The sequence below is a fragment of the Pyrus communis genome, chromosome 16, assembly GCF_041283825.1.
Source record: "Pyrus communis isolate YQ-2024b chromosome 16, ASM4128382v1, whole genome shotgun sequence".
In the NCBI taxonomy this organism is placed as follows: domain Eukaryota; kingdom Viridiplantae; phylum Streptophyta; class Magnoliopsida; order Rosales; family Rosaceae; genus Pyrus; species Pyrus communis.
Genome location: NC_142580.1, coordinates 14,418,568 through 14,436,675, shown reverse-complemented (window position 1 = coordinate 14,436,675; position 18,108 = coordinate 14,418,568). Strand labels below are relative to the sequence as shown.

The 18,108-nt window shown below is 37.7% G+C and overlaps 1 protein-coding gene across 2 annotated transcripts; it reads left to right on the top strand.

Moving 5' to 3' along the window:
- Positions 1 to 3,131: 3,131 nt before the first annotated feature.
- On the top strand, positions 3,132 to 16,237 carry LOC137731634 (actin-related protein 9). 2 transcript variants are annotated; one of them, XM_088687804.1, is made up of 15 exons: positions 3,132 to 3,304; positions 3,391 to 3,463; positions 3,620 to 3,727; positions 3,838 to 3,902; positions 3,995 to 4,060; positions 4,351 to 4,453; positions 4,599 to 4,888; positions 5,910 to 5,999; positions 6,395 to 6,496; positions 6,736 to 6,867; positions 7,760 to 7,849; positions 7,933 to 8,003; positions 8,101 to 8,300; positions 8,510 to 8,559; positions 13,811 to 16,237. In XM_088687804.1, the coding sequence occupies exons 4-15, from the start codon at positions 3,900 to 3,902 to the stop codon at positions 14,420 to 14,422; spliced, it is 1,809 nt and encodes a 602-aa protein (XP_088543930.1). In that variant the 5' UTR covers positions 3,132 to 3,304; positions 3,391 to 3,463; positions 3,620 to 3,727; positions 3,838 to 3,899; the 3' UTR covers positions 14,423 to 16,237. The 2 variants fall into 2 exon arrangements, with proteins under 2 accessions (XP_088543930.1, XP_088543931.1); XM_088687805.1 differs by lacking the exon at positions 13,811 to 16,237 and adding an exon at positions 8,636 to 9,228 and having other exon boundaries at positions 3,140 to 3,304.
- The last annotated feature ends 1,871 nt before the right edge of the window (positions 16,238 to 18,108 follow it).

The following is an 18,108-nucleotide window of genomic DNA, read 5'->3' as shown; positions in this document are numbered from 1 at the left end:
AGTTGTTTGTTGAGAATTGCATTGCATATTATTTTGTAATACACTTGTAGTATCAATCTCTTGGAAGCATCGATATCCAAACTACTTTTTCTTGCCCCCTTCATGGCTTGTGCTTTAGCTGTAGTTTATTGGTGCAAAGATTCAATAGTTATCTTGACCTCTATCATCTTAATGGGCTGTTTTCAGTTGTTTGGGTATATTTGTCTATGCTTATGCTCAAATTTGTATGTCAATGGACATCTTCATGTTCTGTTAAGTCACTGTCCCTTGTTAGAAAATTAAGTCATGATTTAGGTTTATGGGGGAGTGTGTTTCATGAAGAGCATCATTTTTGGAGGAGTTGGGTCACTTACCTGTTCTTACTTGTTGCTTCACTTTGCTTGGACATGCTCATATGATATATTGCTAATTCCTTATCCGTTGTGCTTTTGTTGTTCTTGTATTGTATTTTGCTATAATTTAGAAAATTGCATGTGATATTCTTGCCTTATCTTTGTCTTACCATGACAAAATGTGGGAGAAACATTTCAGTTAATTTCAATTGTGCCTAATACCCTTGCAAGCTGGCCACCCATTCACTTGTTCTTGTCAAGATTTATTGTTTTGCAAGATCCGTTCATTCGTTCATTTCTTGGGTGTGGGTGAGTGAAATTAGTTTTAGGCTTGGGGTATTTTGTCAAGGAATTCAAAAGGGAAGATTGTGAAGTCTAGACTTTTATGTTTGGCTTTCTTTGTCAACATGGTAATTGTACCACATGCCCAATCTAGATTTAAGGCTTTTCTCTGTTTATGGGTTGTGTCTGCTAGGAAGAAATGTTCAAGAATGTGGCATATCTCACTTCAAATGGTTTATTCATGCATGTACATTTCACATCTACTTTCATGTTTCTTTCTGACTACCTTAGTTGTCCAGTCAGCCGTGCACGCAGATTTCCAGCAAACTAGGCACACAATTTAGGACATGCCCACATGGGCTAACTGACAACTTTTTGACGAATGTCTGTTTTCCACCCTTGATCTTTTCATTTTGTTTTGAAGCTTGACACATGTCATGTGGGTTGAAAAATGAACCAAAGCTTTTGGGGTTAAGATCCCTAGCTAGTTCCTTAGTTCATTTGGGGTTTTCAGATTATATTCCTAGAGAGAATGAGAGAAAATGGCATTAAGGCCTCACCTTCCACTTTGTTCTTCATTTATGAAACTCTAGTTGCAAAACCTTCTTTCATGCATTAAACACCAAATCATTGAAGAATGGGGTTGCATTGTCTTTGGTTTTGCATTAAATTTGTGGTCAAGTGTTTCTAGTTTCAAATCTTTAAAACTGACCCAATTTAGGATTCTCGTTAGTTTCTTCCTTCAACAATTTGATTGGAGAAACTGACTGGACATTTGAATTCAGATTTGCATATCATGGTTATATCATCATATGCATAGTTTGTGTGTTGGTCTCGGTTCCACAATGTGAAGAGTTTAGGAGGAGCTGTCATCTTGTGATGACTGAAGACAACATATTTTCGGTGCCACAAGGTGAAGAGCTCAGGATGAGCTGCCACTTCATGAAAACCGAAGGAATCCATCTTGTGCATAAAGGTAAAGTTGCTCTATAGATTAAGTCTAGGAATTGAGCTTTACGTGGTACTTTGTAAGAATATTGATTATACTAGTGGATTGGAATCAGTGGACAGTCCCTGGTTTTTTAACTAGAGGTGGGTTTTTCTGGCCAAAAATATCTTGTATTCAAAGTTATTTATATTGTGTCACGTATTTCACATACATATACATGCTATATGTATCACTTGAATATTTAATTTGTATGTGCTCACAATCATGCTCCCTTGACACATTAATAACTTGGAACGAACTGAAGTCTTACTGACTAGGATAGCTTTTAGTATTTGAAATTGGTTATTGAATCTTTGATTTATTGACTAACAAATCTATCTTAGTTGACTAATGGGTTTGACTAGTCAATCCAACAAATTATAATTTTTATTTACAAGATATTCCGCCTGATACAAATTTCAGAAAGCAAGAGGTTGACATATTTCTCTAAGGTTGTTTGGGACAGTACTTTATGTTTTAGAGTTAATACCACGTCTTTGAGTTTGCGGTACACAATATCTCATCGAAATGGACGTAGTCTTGCTGAAGCCAAAATGTTTTTAGCTTCTCAAGTAGGTTTAGAACTTCTTGGCATGAAACCTTTGGTATTTATGTGTTGTCATTCTCAGTTTTAACTTCTCCTTCTTGGCTAATTGATGATTCCTTCTTCAGTTAAAGCATACATAACTTTGTGTACAATTTTGCACGAATATTTTCAGTTAGTTGACTTTGCATATTGACCTTGGGTGGCATGATTGTTTTGATAGAGGAAGAAGAAAAAATATTCATTTGAATTGGTTGAGATTGCATTGGGTGGATTATAGGTATTTATAAAAGTTATTTAAAAGAGAAATGCTAAGGAGATTCTCTCAAAACTGGGACTCTCCATAGACTCTGTCACCTCACAATTTAATGTAATTTTCGTTTCAACATTATAAAACATTATGCCAAAAGTATGAGTTGACTGAAAGTTCATAAAAAAATTCACTTGTAAAAAAAATCTCTTTAGCGTTTCTTTGCTTAGAAAGAGAAGCATTAAAGAGGGCAATATACGCTCTAACATTAAAAGTTACTTATGACTGTTGTAAAATCGACGGTGTATGCAGTGGAATAAATAAAATAAGACACAAAATTTACGAGGTTCATCTACAGTCAGTGTGACTAGAGTACGTCCTCGGGGCAGCGGTAGTGCTTCCATTATAATTTAGAATAATAAGAGTACAAAATAACTCTTTCTCTATTATCCCCTATCCTCTTCCTCTCTTATCTCTCTTCCTCTTCTTCTCTTTTCTCTCTTCCTCTTTCTTCTTTCACAATCTCTTCCGTAAACCTCTTATTCATCTCTCATTAATTTTATAAGCAAATTGAACACTATTCACTTTACAAATTTTCCACAAATAAATAGTAAAAATACTGTGCATAAATAGTAACAGACTATTCATATGGATGATCCACGTTATTCACAACAATGACTATATAATAATTTTAGTGTTTATAGTTATCGAAGGTTTCCACATGAAAAGTATTTTTTTTAATAAAAGAAAAAGATTCGAACCGGTCTGGGTCAGACCAGAGCTTCTGGTTGAACACAAATAGAAAGGTAGGCCTAGAAGTAAGCAGAAGAAAACTACACGGTACAGATTGACTGTAAGCACAAAGCGAAGCAAAATCAAGCAGGCGAATCGCCATTTGAAGCTCCATGGTACGAGCCCTCTCTCTCCCCTCTCTGTCTCCCTTTCTCTCTCTCTTTCTTATTATTTACAAAACTTTTGCCCTGCTACTTCCCAGGATTACCTGAAATCCGTGGTCCCTTCACAGCTGCTCTCCGAACGAGGCTCCAACCTGGTCGTCATCAACCCAGGTAATTAATCTCCCAGTTTTTTACAGCTCCATTCGAATTTTCAGCACAAACCCATCAAATTTTATTGTGCAAATTGCAAAACCCACCCCCAATTCAATTTTTAGTCCCTAATTTTGGTCCTTTCAATTGTGGGTTGTTGTTGTTCTGGGAGTTCAGGTTCTGCAAACATTAGAATTGGCCTTGCTTCGAAGGACACCCCTCTAAATATTCCCCATTGCATTGCGTGGCTCACCACACAAGCACAGGAGAAATGTTCAAGACCAGGTTTCATGTTGTTCCGTAACTTTACGTTGTATTTGTTGTTTCGTGTGGTTTGGTTGGTTGTGGTTGATTGTTGGTGTTTTTAATTTCTTTGGAATGCATTTGGGGTTCAGTTGCTCAATACTCAAGTTACGACCACGCAGTATATGGACCGCTAAAAGGCTTATGATATGATATGGTGAGTATATGCACATTGCTTAGTTTTATGTGTAAACTTGTTAGATTTCTATTTGGAGTTTGAATTGAAGTTTTGTTTTCCCCCTTTTGAAGATCGCAACGTTCTTGAAGATACCATTTATAGATAAAGAGGTTGCTAACAATTCTTACTCACGCAAGGTACGTGTGATAATTGATAAGATTTATCTGCTTGAAATTAGCATTGTGTATGTTCATCGTTATAGAGATAACGCACTATGCACCTTCCCTAGTACCAGTGATTTTTTATTTGTATCACTTTTTTGGCTTTTTTTTTATTTCAATATGAAGATCTGAGTGGATATAAAGAAAACTTTTTTAATGACCTAAACACTATGGAGACCGATGTAAACGCAGCTTGACCTTTACGCTGTGTTTTGGTCATTGGTGATTGTGTGTTTTGTTCATTGAAATGATGAAGCTGATTGCAGATGGGACGCATTAATGGACTTAATCCACATAATAGTAGAAGGGACACAGCATTTGATTGGACAGATGTATATGAAAAGGAACCTAGTTTGTCTTCAGCATTAGGTAATACCAAGAGTCCTTGTGTGCCAGTTGTTCTACTTTTCCTGATTGGGTGTATGGGCATTTAACTTTATGTTATTCCATTACAACAACCCATATCATCTCTTTTTGGCTCACATTTCCTGAAATTCTCTTGATTACTGTGCAGAAAGTTCAGAGAACAAAAGCACTACTAGTGAGGGTTTGAGCCAGCATGAAGGTGCAGATACTGAGGAGCTTGGCTCTGGCAATCACAAATACAAAAAGGTCATTTATGGTGAGGACGCACTAAAAATATCCCCCACAGCGTCATATCCATGTCTGTGTCGGCAGCGTATCAGAGGCGTGTCCAAGCCGTTGACCAGTGTCTTGACCGTGTCCAATTCATGTCGGGGGCGTATCGGAGTGTCAAATTGTCCAATACTCTGGGTTTTTGGAGTGTCCGTGCAAGCTAGCACAGTATGCAAATGCTTTCAACTTGATGAATATGTGTGTCAGTCAGCTGAACATACACCCTAGTTTTTTCGAAGATGTTTTTCCTAAGTATATTGTGACAACAAGAAAGCTTCATTCCGGACTAGCCTGTTTCAAGTTGGACATATCCTTTCATCAAGATCCCCGTTTTGCATCCTTCTCAATGAACTTATAACTTTCCTTGAGCTGATATCATTTTTACCAGGGGACTACACAAATTTGGATATAGAAATGTTCGGAGTGAGTTAACCATTTCCATGTCATTCTGTAATAACTCAAAATTTTTGTTGTTATTGTTACAATATGTAGTGGTGATAATTTGCATATCATGGTGGAGTTTGTTGTTTCTGTTCATAATTACATCATTTTGCTTAATTGATGTTATCTAGTTCAAAGGTGTCTGCTAGTTTGTTTGGTTTTATTAGATATCTGAATTCAATCTGAAACTCTTCATAAAATTTTCATGTAATTGAAGAATTCTCATACAGTTTGTTATTTGGAAAGCATGTGAATGTACTAAGTGATACATTCTTTAACCATATTCATCATACAGTTTGTTATTTAAGAATTCTCCCTTGTGCTTCTGTGATTCGTATCTATCCTGGCCTCCTGTAATTCTGATTATGGAGATTTATTATTCGCTTGAATATATATATATATATATATATATATAAACATTGGCTTGGGAAACCATAGTTATATTTCATGTTGTGTCATTTTCTCCAAGCAGAAATAAAGGAATTGTTGTTTGTAGTCTTGCGTGACTTGTGTTTTAGCTCAGCAGTGGTACATCAGGTGAGGAAGTTTTCTTTTCTGTATGAAATCTATGCTCAATGAGATAATGCCACAATTAAAGTTATTTGATTTTTCTACTTTTTCTCGGTGCTATTGACTATCTTTTTCCTTGATTGTTGATTTGTTATTTTTGCCGTAAACTTTGTATTGTCTCACTGATTCTTCATGGTCTCACCTTTTTATATGATGATTATTGTGTTGGTTACCACAGGAAGGTCTAGCTGCAGCTTTTGGGAATGGATTATCAACAGCATGTGTTGTTAAGATGGGTGCTCAGGTGACATCAGTTATTTGCATTGAGGTAACTGCCATTTCCATACCTTCTCTTCCCATCTATTTAACATAAAGAAAGAAACTCAAAAAGTGTGTATAAATATATCATTCCATACAGCCCTGTATATCTGTTCCTATATTCAGAATCAACATGAAAAAAATGCATGCTTGGTTACTCAAGAGGCATTTTCTATAATTACTTTTATATGTGTGTGTGTGTGTGTCAGCTTCCATTGAGAAATCCCTCAAATAAGATTATTTTGCACTGTCACTGCCATCTCTCTTTTCTTTAGCAAGCGTGTTATTACTTTAAGACATCCTTTATAAAATTCTCATGTAGAAAAAATAATAGAAAAACTAACTCCTTTGGTTGCTTTTTGGTCTTATGTCAATAGCACGGCTGGATTATGCCTAAATCGGTAGAGTTGGTCTACCACTTATGATAATGTATCACTTGTCTCTTCTATTATCCACGATGGAGCAGCTTTACCTAATACAGAGAAAACTTTACCTTTTGGTGGAGAGGTGGGTTCTGTTTTTTAAAATTCCTTAAGTTTTGACTAGGCAGTAGCTAAAGAATGAAATAAATATTCTACCCTTGTTTCTGTAGCTGTCTCTCTTCCATGTTAACTAAAACCCTAAAAGGATAATGTTCACACTCAATAGCTATTTCTTGAGGATGCAATAATAATATGTTGATTTAATGTTTCATTTTCCATTAAACTTTTTCTTCATGAAGTTAAATTATTAGTGTTTTTATTCAGGACATATCAAGATGCCTTTTTTGGACTCAGAGACATCATCAGACGTGGCCACAAATTCGTACTGACATGTTCACCAAGCTGATAGATCTCTTGATGCGTAACAGACTAAAAGAGTCTTATTGTGAGATTAAAGTTAATTCTCCTACTTGTTTCTTGTTTTGTCATGGATTATTCTACATGTGATTAAGTGATTTATCTTCTGTCATCTGCCCTAGTTTCCTTTTGTGATACATTATGATTCACACCAGTAATACATACATGCATATACATTGGACAAGAAGTCCTTCCAAGCAAAGCCAAAACATGCTTAACAAGTGAAAATAAATAAATTATTACAGAGCTTCTGCCAGTCTAGGTGAATCATAACATTGTTTGTAGACAGGACGTCCAAAGAGAGGCAAGTTGAGTATCACACTATCATGCTGGTGTGATTCTCTTAAACTAGGGTATGACTTCAGTGATGTTGTGTATGATGCCTCTAGATTTTCTTGGCCACCCTACACTCTAGTGGGGTTATAATTATGTATAATATTTCTGCATTGAATTTTTAATTAATGTAAATATCTTGTGAGGACTTACCTACAAGACAACACACACACGCGTTATTGTCTTATTTCATAACTTTGATCCAACTGGTGGTTTTCCATTTTATATGTTTGTTTTGTGCCCCTTTATGTTTTCCTTTAGAAAAAAATAAATAAAGAGCCAATCATATTTTCCTTCCAGAATTAAGATCTAGTACACAACTTGAGGTTTCACAGTGCAAGGAAAAGTTAAAAGAAAGCATTTCAGGTCATGGTGAATCATATATAGAACACAGATGTGAAGCTAGTCCTCTATAACATAAATATATATTTGGGTCTGTCAAAGTCCCTCAATATCAGAGTGCTTGAATTAAAAGGCTATATGTTAGTCATTTGAATTGAATGGTGTATGGCCAAATAGTGTAGAATGTGTTGGACAAGGGTCCTTTACCTTGGTTCTCAGGTTATGCTTTTCTAATTACTTAGTTCCCTTTATACAGGAGGGGAAGCTAGATGCTGTTGGTGTAGTTCACTCTTATGAAGATGGTATGCCAGCTGGATCTCATAAGACAAGATTAACTGCTCTCAATGTGCATCTCTTAAAGTGAATTATAGCTGCTTTAGTCCTGAAATATAACCTGCTGTGAAATTTTTATAATTTTCTTTTGGATAGGTCCCTCCTATGGGTTTGTTCTTCCCAATGGTTTTGGTCCCTGATGCATATCCTCCTCCTCCCAGTGTTTGGTCAGTCGTGTTTTCCAAGTTAAACTTCTCTGCGACATAATAATACTTGGGAGAAATTACTTATTCTTGATAAATATTGGATTGGTTACTTACATAGGTGTCGTGACTATGAGGACATGCTAGAAGATACATGGCACATGGAATTTCCCAGAAGACCTGAAATGTCAGATAGCTTGTTTCCCAACATGAACACCGGCTATCCAATGTGGGATGGCTACCCAGCTTTTTCAGCTAAACCAAAGAAAGAAGAAAAAGTTGGCCTTGCAAAAGCCATAACGAGTAGCATTCTTTCAACAGATAGGTTTCTAGAGTGTCACCTCACCTACTAAGCTTCTCTGTCTGATACCTAAGCACCACTTGGTGGTTTGTTGACGGGACGTATAGACCTCCAAAGAAAATTGATTTGCAGTATACTATTGGTGAGTTTGTCAACTAAGATATACAATGTGTTTCTATATTTGCTTACTTCGTGTAGAAACGAAGAAATGACATATTGTATGTTTTAGGTTGGTGGAGTTGCTTCGACAAGAGGTCTTGTTCCTGCAGTGGAGGAAAGGTCAGTTCTAGTTAAACAAGCCTACTTGTTTGATTAATATTTGTGATTATGATTGTGCTTATGATGTTCTATGCAGGTTGTGCATTAAAGTCTTCACATTTTATGAAAAGAGAATCCCACATTGAGTAATTGGTTATGGGTTGAAAGCTTACATTCTATTGTGGTGTCAAAGCCAGGTTCAACTGCATGTGAATCCATACAACAAGTGTCTACGTCACCCAATATGTTGTCCACGTGTTTGGCTTGAGTGTTGCCACATGTGAGGGTGCATGGAGAGTTGTCTCGCATCGGAAAGTTAAAAGGAACCTTGAATGGGATCATAGGGAGTAGGGTTACTCCTCCCATTGCCAATTGTTTTGGGTGTAATCTCAAATTCCTTTAGAGAAAACCCACCAATGTGGACTTTGATTCTTTGGCCTAGAGTTTTGCTAAGTTAGACTTGTGGTTATGTTCATAAACTCATAGAGGTCGGCAAGTTTAATTTCGCAAGTCTCCATGCTTTGAAAAGTTGTTTGTTGTGTGCCCCTCTTTACATTGAGCCATGTTGAGCAAAATTGTCACGAGAACAAATAATTCACTTGACACAATTTCATCCTCGTTCATTTTTACAAAGAGGGTTTTATTAATTTGAGTTCGACCCATTCTAGGCTATGCGCCTATTAATTACAACATTTCTTTTGGGAAAGGAATACCTTTTGATTCTAAAATGAAAAATATGAAATTAGAGGATTGATGTGTTTGTTTGATTTTGCGACTACATATAGGTCGAGCTCTAGATCGCCTACGTACCCTTTTAAGGGATCAAATCACTCATAGTTCATGATTTTGGTATTTGGATTTTTAGAGAGTGGATGACCCACTAAAAAGGATTTTGTGTTTGATCTATTTAGATGAATTTGGCTGAATGAACCAGGATTTCGATTTTGCGGTTGCCTCTAGAATGTGAGACTAGATTGCCTATGTATCCTTGATGAAATCAAATGGCGTAGTTCTGGAATGATCAATGAATGAATGACTCAAAGAAAGATTTTGGTGTTTTGGTTTTGACTTTGTGCCTTGTGCAGTTTCCGCTCATGCAAGCGAGGAGCGTTTGATATTTGATGCAGCTTCATGCCATTTAGTATTTGATACGGCTTCATGCCATTTGGTGTTTGATACGGCTTCATGCCATTTGAAATTCGACGCAGCTTCATGCCATTTGAGACTTGTCGTGGCTTTGCACCATTTGGGATTTGATGCGGCTTCGTGCCATTTGGATTCGATGTGGCTTTGTGCCATTTGAGATTTGTCGTGCCTTCGTGTTATTTAAGTCTGTAGACATCGAAATTTCGGTAAAATAAATGTTAACTAATGCATTAAAATTACAACCTCCACTCATTTCACCTAGATCATTCACTTACTTCACCTACAACCTCCACTCATTTCATCTACATCATCCACTTACTTCACCTACAACATACACTTACTTCACCTACAACCACCACTCACTTCACCAAGAAAATTTGTAGCGGTGATTCATTCTCAAAGCCTATAAATAGGCTTCTCCATCAAGGTATCAAGGATCCAAAAAATCAAGGAATTCACAAATACATTTCTCTACTCCCAAAATGGAAGAGAATACTCCCCATACATCCAAAATCTTTGAAGCTTTGAAACTCTAAAGCTCTCAAGCATCCAACCCCCAAATTCCCAAGAATCCCGAAGAATGGAGAAAGCACTCTTCGTTCTTCGTCAAATCCTTGAGGCAATCGTTCATCCAAGATCAAGCCCTGATGGCCCTTGGATCAATAAACAACTGTTCTTTAAGATCAAGCCTCGAAAGCCCTTGAAGATCTGTTCATTCAAGATCAAGGCCCGACGGCCCTTGGATCAACAAACAACTGTTTATCCAAGATCAAACCCAACAACCCTTGAAGAAACTTCCATCAAACTTCAAAATCTAGCCCAACTCAAAATGTAGCCCAACGGCCCTTGGAGAAACTTCCATCAAACTTCAAAGATCTAGCCCCAAAGGCCCTTGAAGAAACTTCCAACCGTTCATCCAAGATCAAGCCTTGACGGCCCTTGGATCAACAAATCTACATCTTACGGAGATCGAATCCGAGGACCAAATTTGAGAGAGATTGTAACCCCAAAATCATTAAACACAAAATATTATTTTGTACACGTGTTCTTGTTTCAGGAATTTCCGTATTCACAGGGTCAACTCGGTAATTTAACGGGAGCTTGATCCATTTGTTTTGACGTTGCGCAAATCCACTGATTTGAGGTGGTAAGTCTATCAAGCTTTGTGCTTTGAGATGGTTCGCGTCTATGGTATTTGGAGTAATTTGCATCCATGAATTGTCATGGTCGTCGTTGACTCCATGTTTACTTGCACCATATTCAGTCAACGGAGCCCACGTGAACGACATTCCAAGTTTTGGAGGAGCTCTTATTTTCCTCCCTTGCTAGAGCCCTCAATGCTTGTGAGAATCAAACATAATGATGACTAATATTGATGACTTAGTCATAATCAGGATTAATATTTAAGTCGCAAGAGTTACTAAGGCAGTAGGCACTGGATGCTTCTTTTTGGTTTACATCCACTTCTTGTATACTTGCTCTCCATCATGTGGTGCTTTCGGTGCTCAGCAGAAGCAAAGAGGAAAGCCTTATTACTTGAACAGCTCTTTAATTTCAATGCCACGTAAGTGGCTTTCCTCGTGGTGATCGCAATATTTTCCAATAATATTTGGTCCCTTTTTCTAGGGAGCCGCATGCATGGCCAGAGACGGATCTATAGAGGGACCTAGGAGGTCCCAGGACCCCTCGGCGATTCTAAAATGCTGCTAGAAATTTTCCGGAGGACCCCTCGTACTTGAACACGAGGTCTGTACTGCAGGCTGCAGCTTGCAACGAAGACGAAGACAGCGGGGCCGCGGGGGAGAAGAAAGAAAACAAACAGGCCTTTTAAAAAATTGGTCCAAAACGCAGTGTTTTGGCCAATTTGTTTATTTTTTATATTTTATATTTTTTTAAGCCTGAGATAAACGGTGCCGTTTGTCCATGATTCCATACTCCCTTTTTTAAGGCCTAGCCCCACACGGGCCATCTTTCCCAAGAGTCCTTTCCCTATTCCTCTGTTTTGCCCCCCTAATCCCCCCATCTTTCTTATATTCACCCAATTCCAAAACCCTAAATTTCTAATCCCACCCAATCCCATATTATAATTACATTACTCTAATATCATACGTCCACTTGTTTCAATTCTCCAAGCCACCACTATTTGGTTCAAAATTCAAGTAAACTTTTTGGTATTCTAATCTAATCTCAATTAAATTATATTAGATATTGGTGGAGATTTTTGGTCTATTATTGATATGTTTTATGTTTGTATACTCATTTTATCATTGAAATTTAGATGGAATTTTTGTTTATTGGTTGATTGGTATATGTTTTGTGTTTTTGGTTAAATGTGTAGTTTAGAAATAAGAAATATGGAAAGATTTTTCAAGCCAAAGCCAATAGCACCATCTACTTGTTCGGATAGTTCAAGCTCAAGACAAAATGAGTGTGACATTAATTTTAATAATCTTGAGAGAGACCCGGGAAAAAGAATTCGAATGAAAGACTATCCTTCTAATATTCAAGATGAGGTCCGAAGAGCATATTTGCAAATGGGACCTTGTAGGCCTACAAAGTATGAGTTCCCATTTTGTGCGTTTTGATAATGATTTTTCTCAATTGCGGGGGATTAATGAGCTTGCTAAGAAAATGGTGGAGAAAGGGTTGCATCAAACATTTGCATATGTATATTTGGTTGTTCAGTTGACTTTGGTTTTACCAGTTGCAACTGCTTCAGTGGAGATAACATTTTCCGTTATGAATATCATTAAGAGTCCACTTCGCAACAAAATAGGAGATCAATGGTTGAATGACAACTTAGTTGTTTACATTGAGAAAGATGTTTTTTCATGTATTGGTAATGAAGCTATCATGGAACATTTTCAGACTATGAAACCTCGTCGTGGATGCTTTAATTAGGATTTTATAGCTTGTAATATTGTTTTGCACATGATTTTTGAATGAAATGTATTATATTTAACTTTTCAACGTTATTTTTGTCTATAAAATTTTTTACCTTTATTATTGGGACCCTCCAAATTTAAAATTCTAGATTCGTCACTGTGCATGGCATCCCAATTTCTTTGCTCTTCATCACGTGCTATTTGCTTTCTTCATGGAACTTATGAAAGCTCCGGAGACTTAAAAGAAAATTGCAGCGTGTTTTGGATATTCGAAGCAGCAAACACATTATAATATTTAGAGCAGCGATAACCAACTTCATAGAATTGATAGGAAAACAGAGAGTCCTTTGTGCAATAGATTTTTTTGGGAGCCTCCATTTGACCTTTAAACAGCCTTTTAGAACCCCATGTTATATTTGTTTCCTCCAATTAACCCGACCCTTTTACTGTCATCACATTGAGGGTGATCAACAACAGAAAAATAAACATTTGTTTCCAGCAAGCCTTCTATGCATCCATGTGCATCGTCCATTTTTCTGCAATTCCTCGGTTTGGTCCCAAAAAGAAACTTTTCTGTGGCCTCTTCCTTCTCGCTATCCGTGAGTATCGATGGTTGAAGAGCGGTGGTGTTGCGCTGTTTGGTTGCTGCAGTGCTGAAAATCTTTAATTTTGAGAAAACAGAGCACGGTGCCGGGACTCCCACGGAGCTTTCGGGCTGTGGCGGTTGATGGTGGAGTGAGCAGGATGCGGGTGTAACTGCTTTGGACTAGGATAGATGGCTGTGATAACGATTGTTCTTTAAAAGTTCTTGTGGCTTTCTTTCTCTGCAAGACCATTGTGCACAGCGCCATCAATTCTAGAATACAGGAAGCGGGCTTGTTCTAGAAGATGCGACCACGGCCGTTTGACCTTGACACAAGCTCGCAAGTTGCAGGGCGTTGATGACGGCAAAGTCACAGCGACGATGGTGCTAGAGCCATTGCAGCATCTTGGAGGCCTTGGGGCTGTCTTCTGCTGCTGTCGGCTGATGGGGTTGCAGCAGTTCTTGATTCTCTCCTCCGTTGTCGCAACTTTTTTTCAGTCTCTTCTAGCTTTGTGCGACACTGCATCACCAAATCCATCTCCTTCAAGTCACAGAGTGCATGGGCTCCTTCTGGAAGACAACCGAAGACAACGGCTGGAGACATGGCGCGGCTGCTACCTCCGTTTGGGCTTCCGTCTGATGTCAGCGATTGTTGCAGTGTTATGCGAGGAAGGAAGGGCTGCAGTGTGCGTTGAAGGAGAGTCCAAGAGAGGTAGAGAGAGAACTGCAGTGGGCTCACGGTCTCCGAACGTCACCAGTTTGTTGTTGCCTTTCCATTGTCGGCCGAGACGAGGGTGCACGCTGCGGTCTCTGGGCTCACGGATGGCGCTTTCGCTGGGCAGAGAAGAACGAGGAGCGGCCGTCTGGACCTTGGGGAGTCAACAGCGGCAGGGAGCGGAGAACGTCTCTCTTTCTTCTCTCCGTTTTCCTTGTCTGCTCGCCAACCGCATCTTTGCCTTCGTGTTCCGCTGCCTTCTCTCCTTCTGCAACTGTTTCTTTGGCATCGTCTTCGTTGTCCCTTGGTGCATGCTTGATACCCAATGTTGCTTCGCCGCGTTTGCAAGTGTGGATTGTTGCATTGTCCCTGGGGAGGTTAACACTGGCGGTAGTGATTGCTGCAGTAGCCGTGCTGTCAGATCGGGAAACGGCTCCGGGAACGGCGCAGGAGGATGCGAGCGAGGAAAGGGGAGAGCTCCCTGGTGGAGGATCCGAGAGGGAAGTGGTGCAGCCTTGGAAATTCAAGGTGGAAGGAGGAGGTTTATCCTTCTGATGGCTGCGATGGTGGAAGTTTCACCATTTTCTTTGCTTTGGTGAAAATAAGAAGAGCCAAGTCTTCTTTCTTTTCCTCTGCAAAAAGCTGAACCGACACACCAAGACAAAGAACAAATTATAAACAATAAATTTATACCCCTCTGTACTTTTGCTCCCTTTGCCGTGTCTTCCTTGCCTTGCCTTTTTGCCTTTGCCGTGAACCCCTCTGTACTCCTCTCTTCCTTTTTGTTGGTTTTCTCTTGTGCTTTTCTGTCGTCTCTTTTTTTTGGGTCTTGTTTTCTGTCCGTCGTCGTCTTCAAAGGGACCTCCTTTTTATAATTTTTTTCCTGACAGTTCTGATGAGAGAACGTGTGTGTGGGTAGTGCAATTGGAACCAGCTCCACTATTTTGCACTGTTTCAGAAAGCGAACTTCTCACTTCGGTTTTGTTTCAACCGTGGAGCAACTGCTCCTTTTTTTTTTCCTTTATCCATTTATTTATTTATCTATCTATATTGAGTTTAAGACTTTTTTTTGTTAACTGGGTCCTGATCTTCCATGATTTCAAATGAACTTGTCACATATATTGAGTTTTGTATTTTCTAATTGTAATGCATAAAACTATGGCAGAAATCTGTATAACGGAATTGTGAATTACGTAGGCAAATGGGTTTGGAAAATAAGAAAAAGCTTCAGCGGCCATCTGAGTTTGTGATTGGTCTGCAACTTTTTCAATTACATTAAGTTGTAAGCTAGCAAAGAAGAAGAACTATAATTGTGTGGACAAATTGGTTTAATGTAACTGAAAGTACCAATTTGTGGTACTGTATCATAGTATACTATCCTACTATTTGTGATAAGAGTGATTTTTCAATCACAGATGTGATAGAGTGAGTGGTACTGTATATGATCACATATCTTTGTAGACTGTTTAATTACCAAAATTGTTCATTGTAGTTTGAATTTGTCATAATTAAAATAAAGTTCATTGTTCCACAAAGGTTTCTGGAATTTTGATTTTGGAAAAACGAAACTGAAAAGTTTCTCTTTGTTGTCATTACGGTACAATAATAATTCGCCCCTCTTCTTTGAACGTGTTTGTTAGTCTTGATCAGACATTGAACATACACTTTGTGTTTATTGTAATTAGTTGAATGCAAGTGTATTCTGGGACATGCGTACTTTCTGTGCAGACCGGGTTAGAGAGGGAGCGTATGGCTTTGGAGTTGGAGGAGGAAAAAAAAGCCCAAGCTGAAAGAGAGAAGATGGTGCAACAGCAAGCTAAGAAAATTGAGAACCTGAGCTCAATGGTGTTGTATACAAATAGAGATGAGAATCGCGATCGCTTTAAAAAGGTTTGCATGACTAATTAATTTTCATTTTGAACTTGTGTATAATAGTTGATGTTCATATTTTGTTCGATTCCTAATTTTGTCGTCTGAAAATGAAAAATAACTACTTAAAAGTGTAAAATTCTATTATCAATAAACACAAAAATATGTGCTTGATAGTCTAATGTGCCGTCGCCAATGAGATAAGATTTAGTTAAACACTCTCTTTTGAATCGATAAATTTAGCACGTTACAGGTTAGGAGACGTTGTCGTGCCAACTGGAGAACTCAAGACAAGCCTCCAATTTTGCCTTCACACGCTTCCTGGTTTTCATTTGGAGCAATTGGAGATGGCGACCCAAAATAATAACTAGCCAAGGTATAATTGGGTTTTCCATTTTATTAATTGTCATTTGCAGAGAGATAAATAGAGCAGTTATGTATGAGTATCAGATTTCTTCGTCTACATTGAGGTTAGTCAAATGGTTGAAACAGTTTGTTGTTTTATTTGCATTTTACAACTTTCATTGAGGTTAGGTGTTTTGGAAAAGGTATTTTATGCATTTTACAACTTTCATTGCTGTGATATGAGAATAAGCTCATTTTTGCTGCTTCACATTTTCAACTTTTTTTTCACTCAAAACTGTGAAAATAAGCTGTTTTTAAGCATTTGCCAAACACACTTTTGAGCTCAACTTTTTTTTTATACCCATCTTTTATAAAAGCACATCAGTACCAAATCAGTACTAAAACCGTCCTCCACATTCTGTCAAGTATAAATCCATACAATGAGAAGGTCAATGATGCATAGGATAAGCAAGGGATTTAGAACTCCGGTAATCATACAAATGAAGTATATTCAACAGGTATCATTCTATTATCATGGGATTGACTCTGCAGTAGAAAGTCCGACTGATTAGCACGCAATTAGACACAGTGGTATGCCTCACTGACATTTTTGCTTTATTCATAGCAAGAGACTATCCAGGGTGCATCACTATAAGAACTCAAAGCAGTCATATTTTGAGCTTGGGATCAAGGGCCCTCTTTGCCTTCTCTCTTTACACATGGACTCTCCGTCTTGGGTGGAGAATCAAATTGAAAAACCCATCTACCAAATTAAAGAAGGTTGGATTCGAGAACATAAATATGGAGAAAACCTTGAAAGATAGAGAGAAAAACCAAAAAATCAAACATGAGAATCAAATGGCTTACCAACTGGCTAGGCTTTTATTTTCTCATGCAGTTAGTTATATGAGTGCGTATGCAGCAGTTCCTTTATCCATATTTCTAACAGTACATCATGCAAGTTAGTTTTTTTTTTTTGAGGGGCTTTATAGTCCAATTATTTTTTGTGAAGCCTTGAGACACCAAACTTGACCTCTGGCTTTCTAATATTATTATATTAGATTAAATAAAAATATCTAAAGCAACACATCTTTGGAATGCGACGTGCAAAGAGGCTAATTTATTTTTATCAGAAAAGAGCTTTAATCCAAATCCGGACTTTAACTACTTGATGTTTTTGGGCTTTAGTCCTCAGCCCAATTTAATTTTTCTGATGAATTTTTTTACTTCAAAAAACAACCCCATTACAACCGTGAGCAGAATTTCTAGTTTTCAAGTACACTATTCAATAAATTGGATGCTTATGAGAGCCTGATATGCCCGTGTGCTTATTTAAAAAATAAAAAATAAAAAAAGAGTTTTAACGAAATATTTTCGGTACTTTTCATTTTTAACGAAAATGATATTTTTATCCTAAAAACGCACTTCTTGTACTATTCACTTACAACATTTTTTTGTTCTTTTGATTAAAACTCAAAAATTTCAAGTTATTTTCATTAGTTTTCCTTTTAAAAAATGCTATTAATTGAACATGAATGGAACTTTCACTCAATAGAATAGACGCCTTTATACGATTAAATTATCATTCTCCTTTTTGCATGGTTATACATGCAATTCCTTCAAATGGAGCGATTGGTATTGTTGATAGTTTTAAACCTTTCTTCTTGTAACCGAAAATAACTCGGAAAGGGATCCTCTCCGGATCCCTCACACCTAATCCTCCTCATCAAACAATTTGGGGCTTTGAAATTTGATCTAATGGCTAAAAACAAGGGCCCACTCTAAAAGTTATAATAACTTTAGCCGCTTGTTCAAATTTTAAGAGCCCGGATTGTTTGGTAAGATGATTAGGTGGAAGGGATTGTTCAAATTTCAAGAGCTCGGATTGTTTGATAAAAATGATTAGCTATAAGGGATCCGGAGAGGATCCTTTTCCAAATAACTCGACCATAGTTTTTCATATATGGATTATATCATGTAAAATAGGTCTTGCAATCAAGATCAAATCCAATTTTTGTACCATGGAA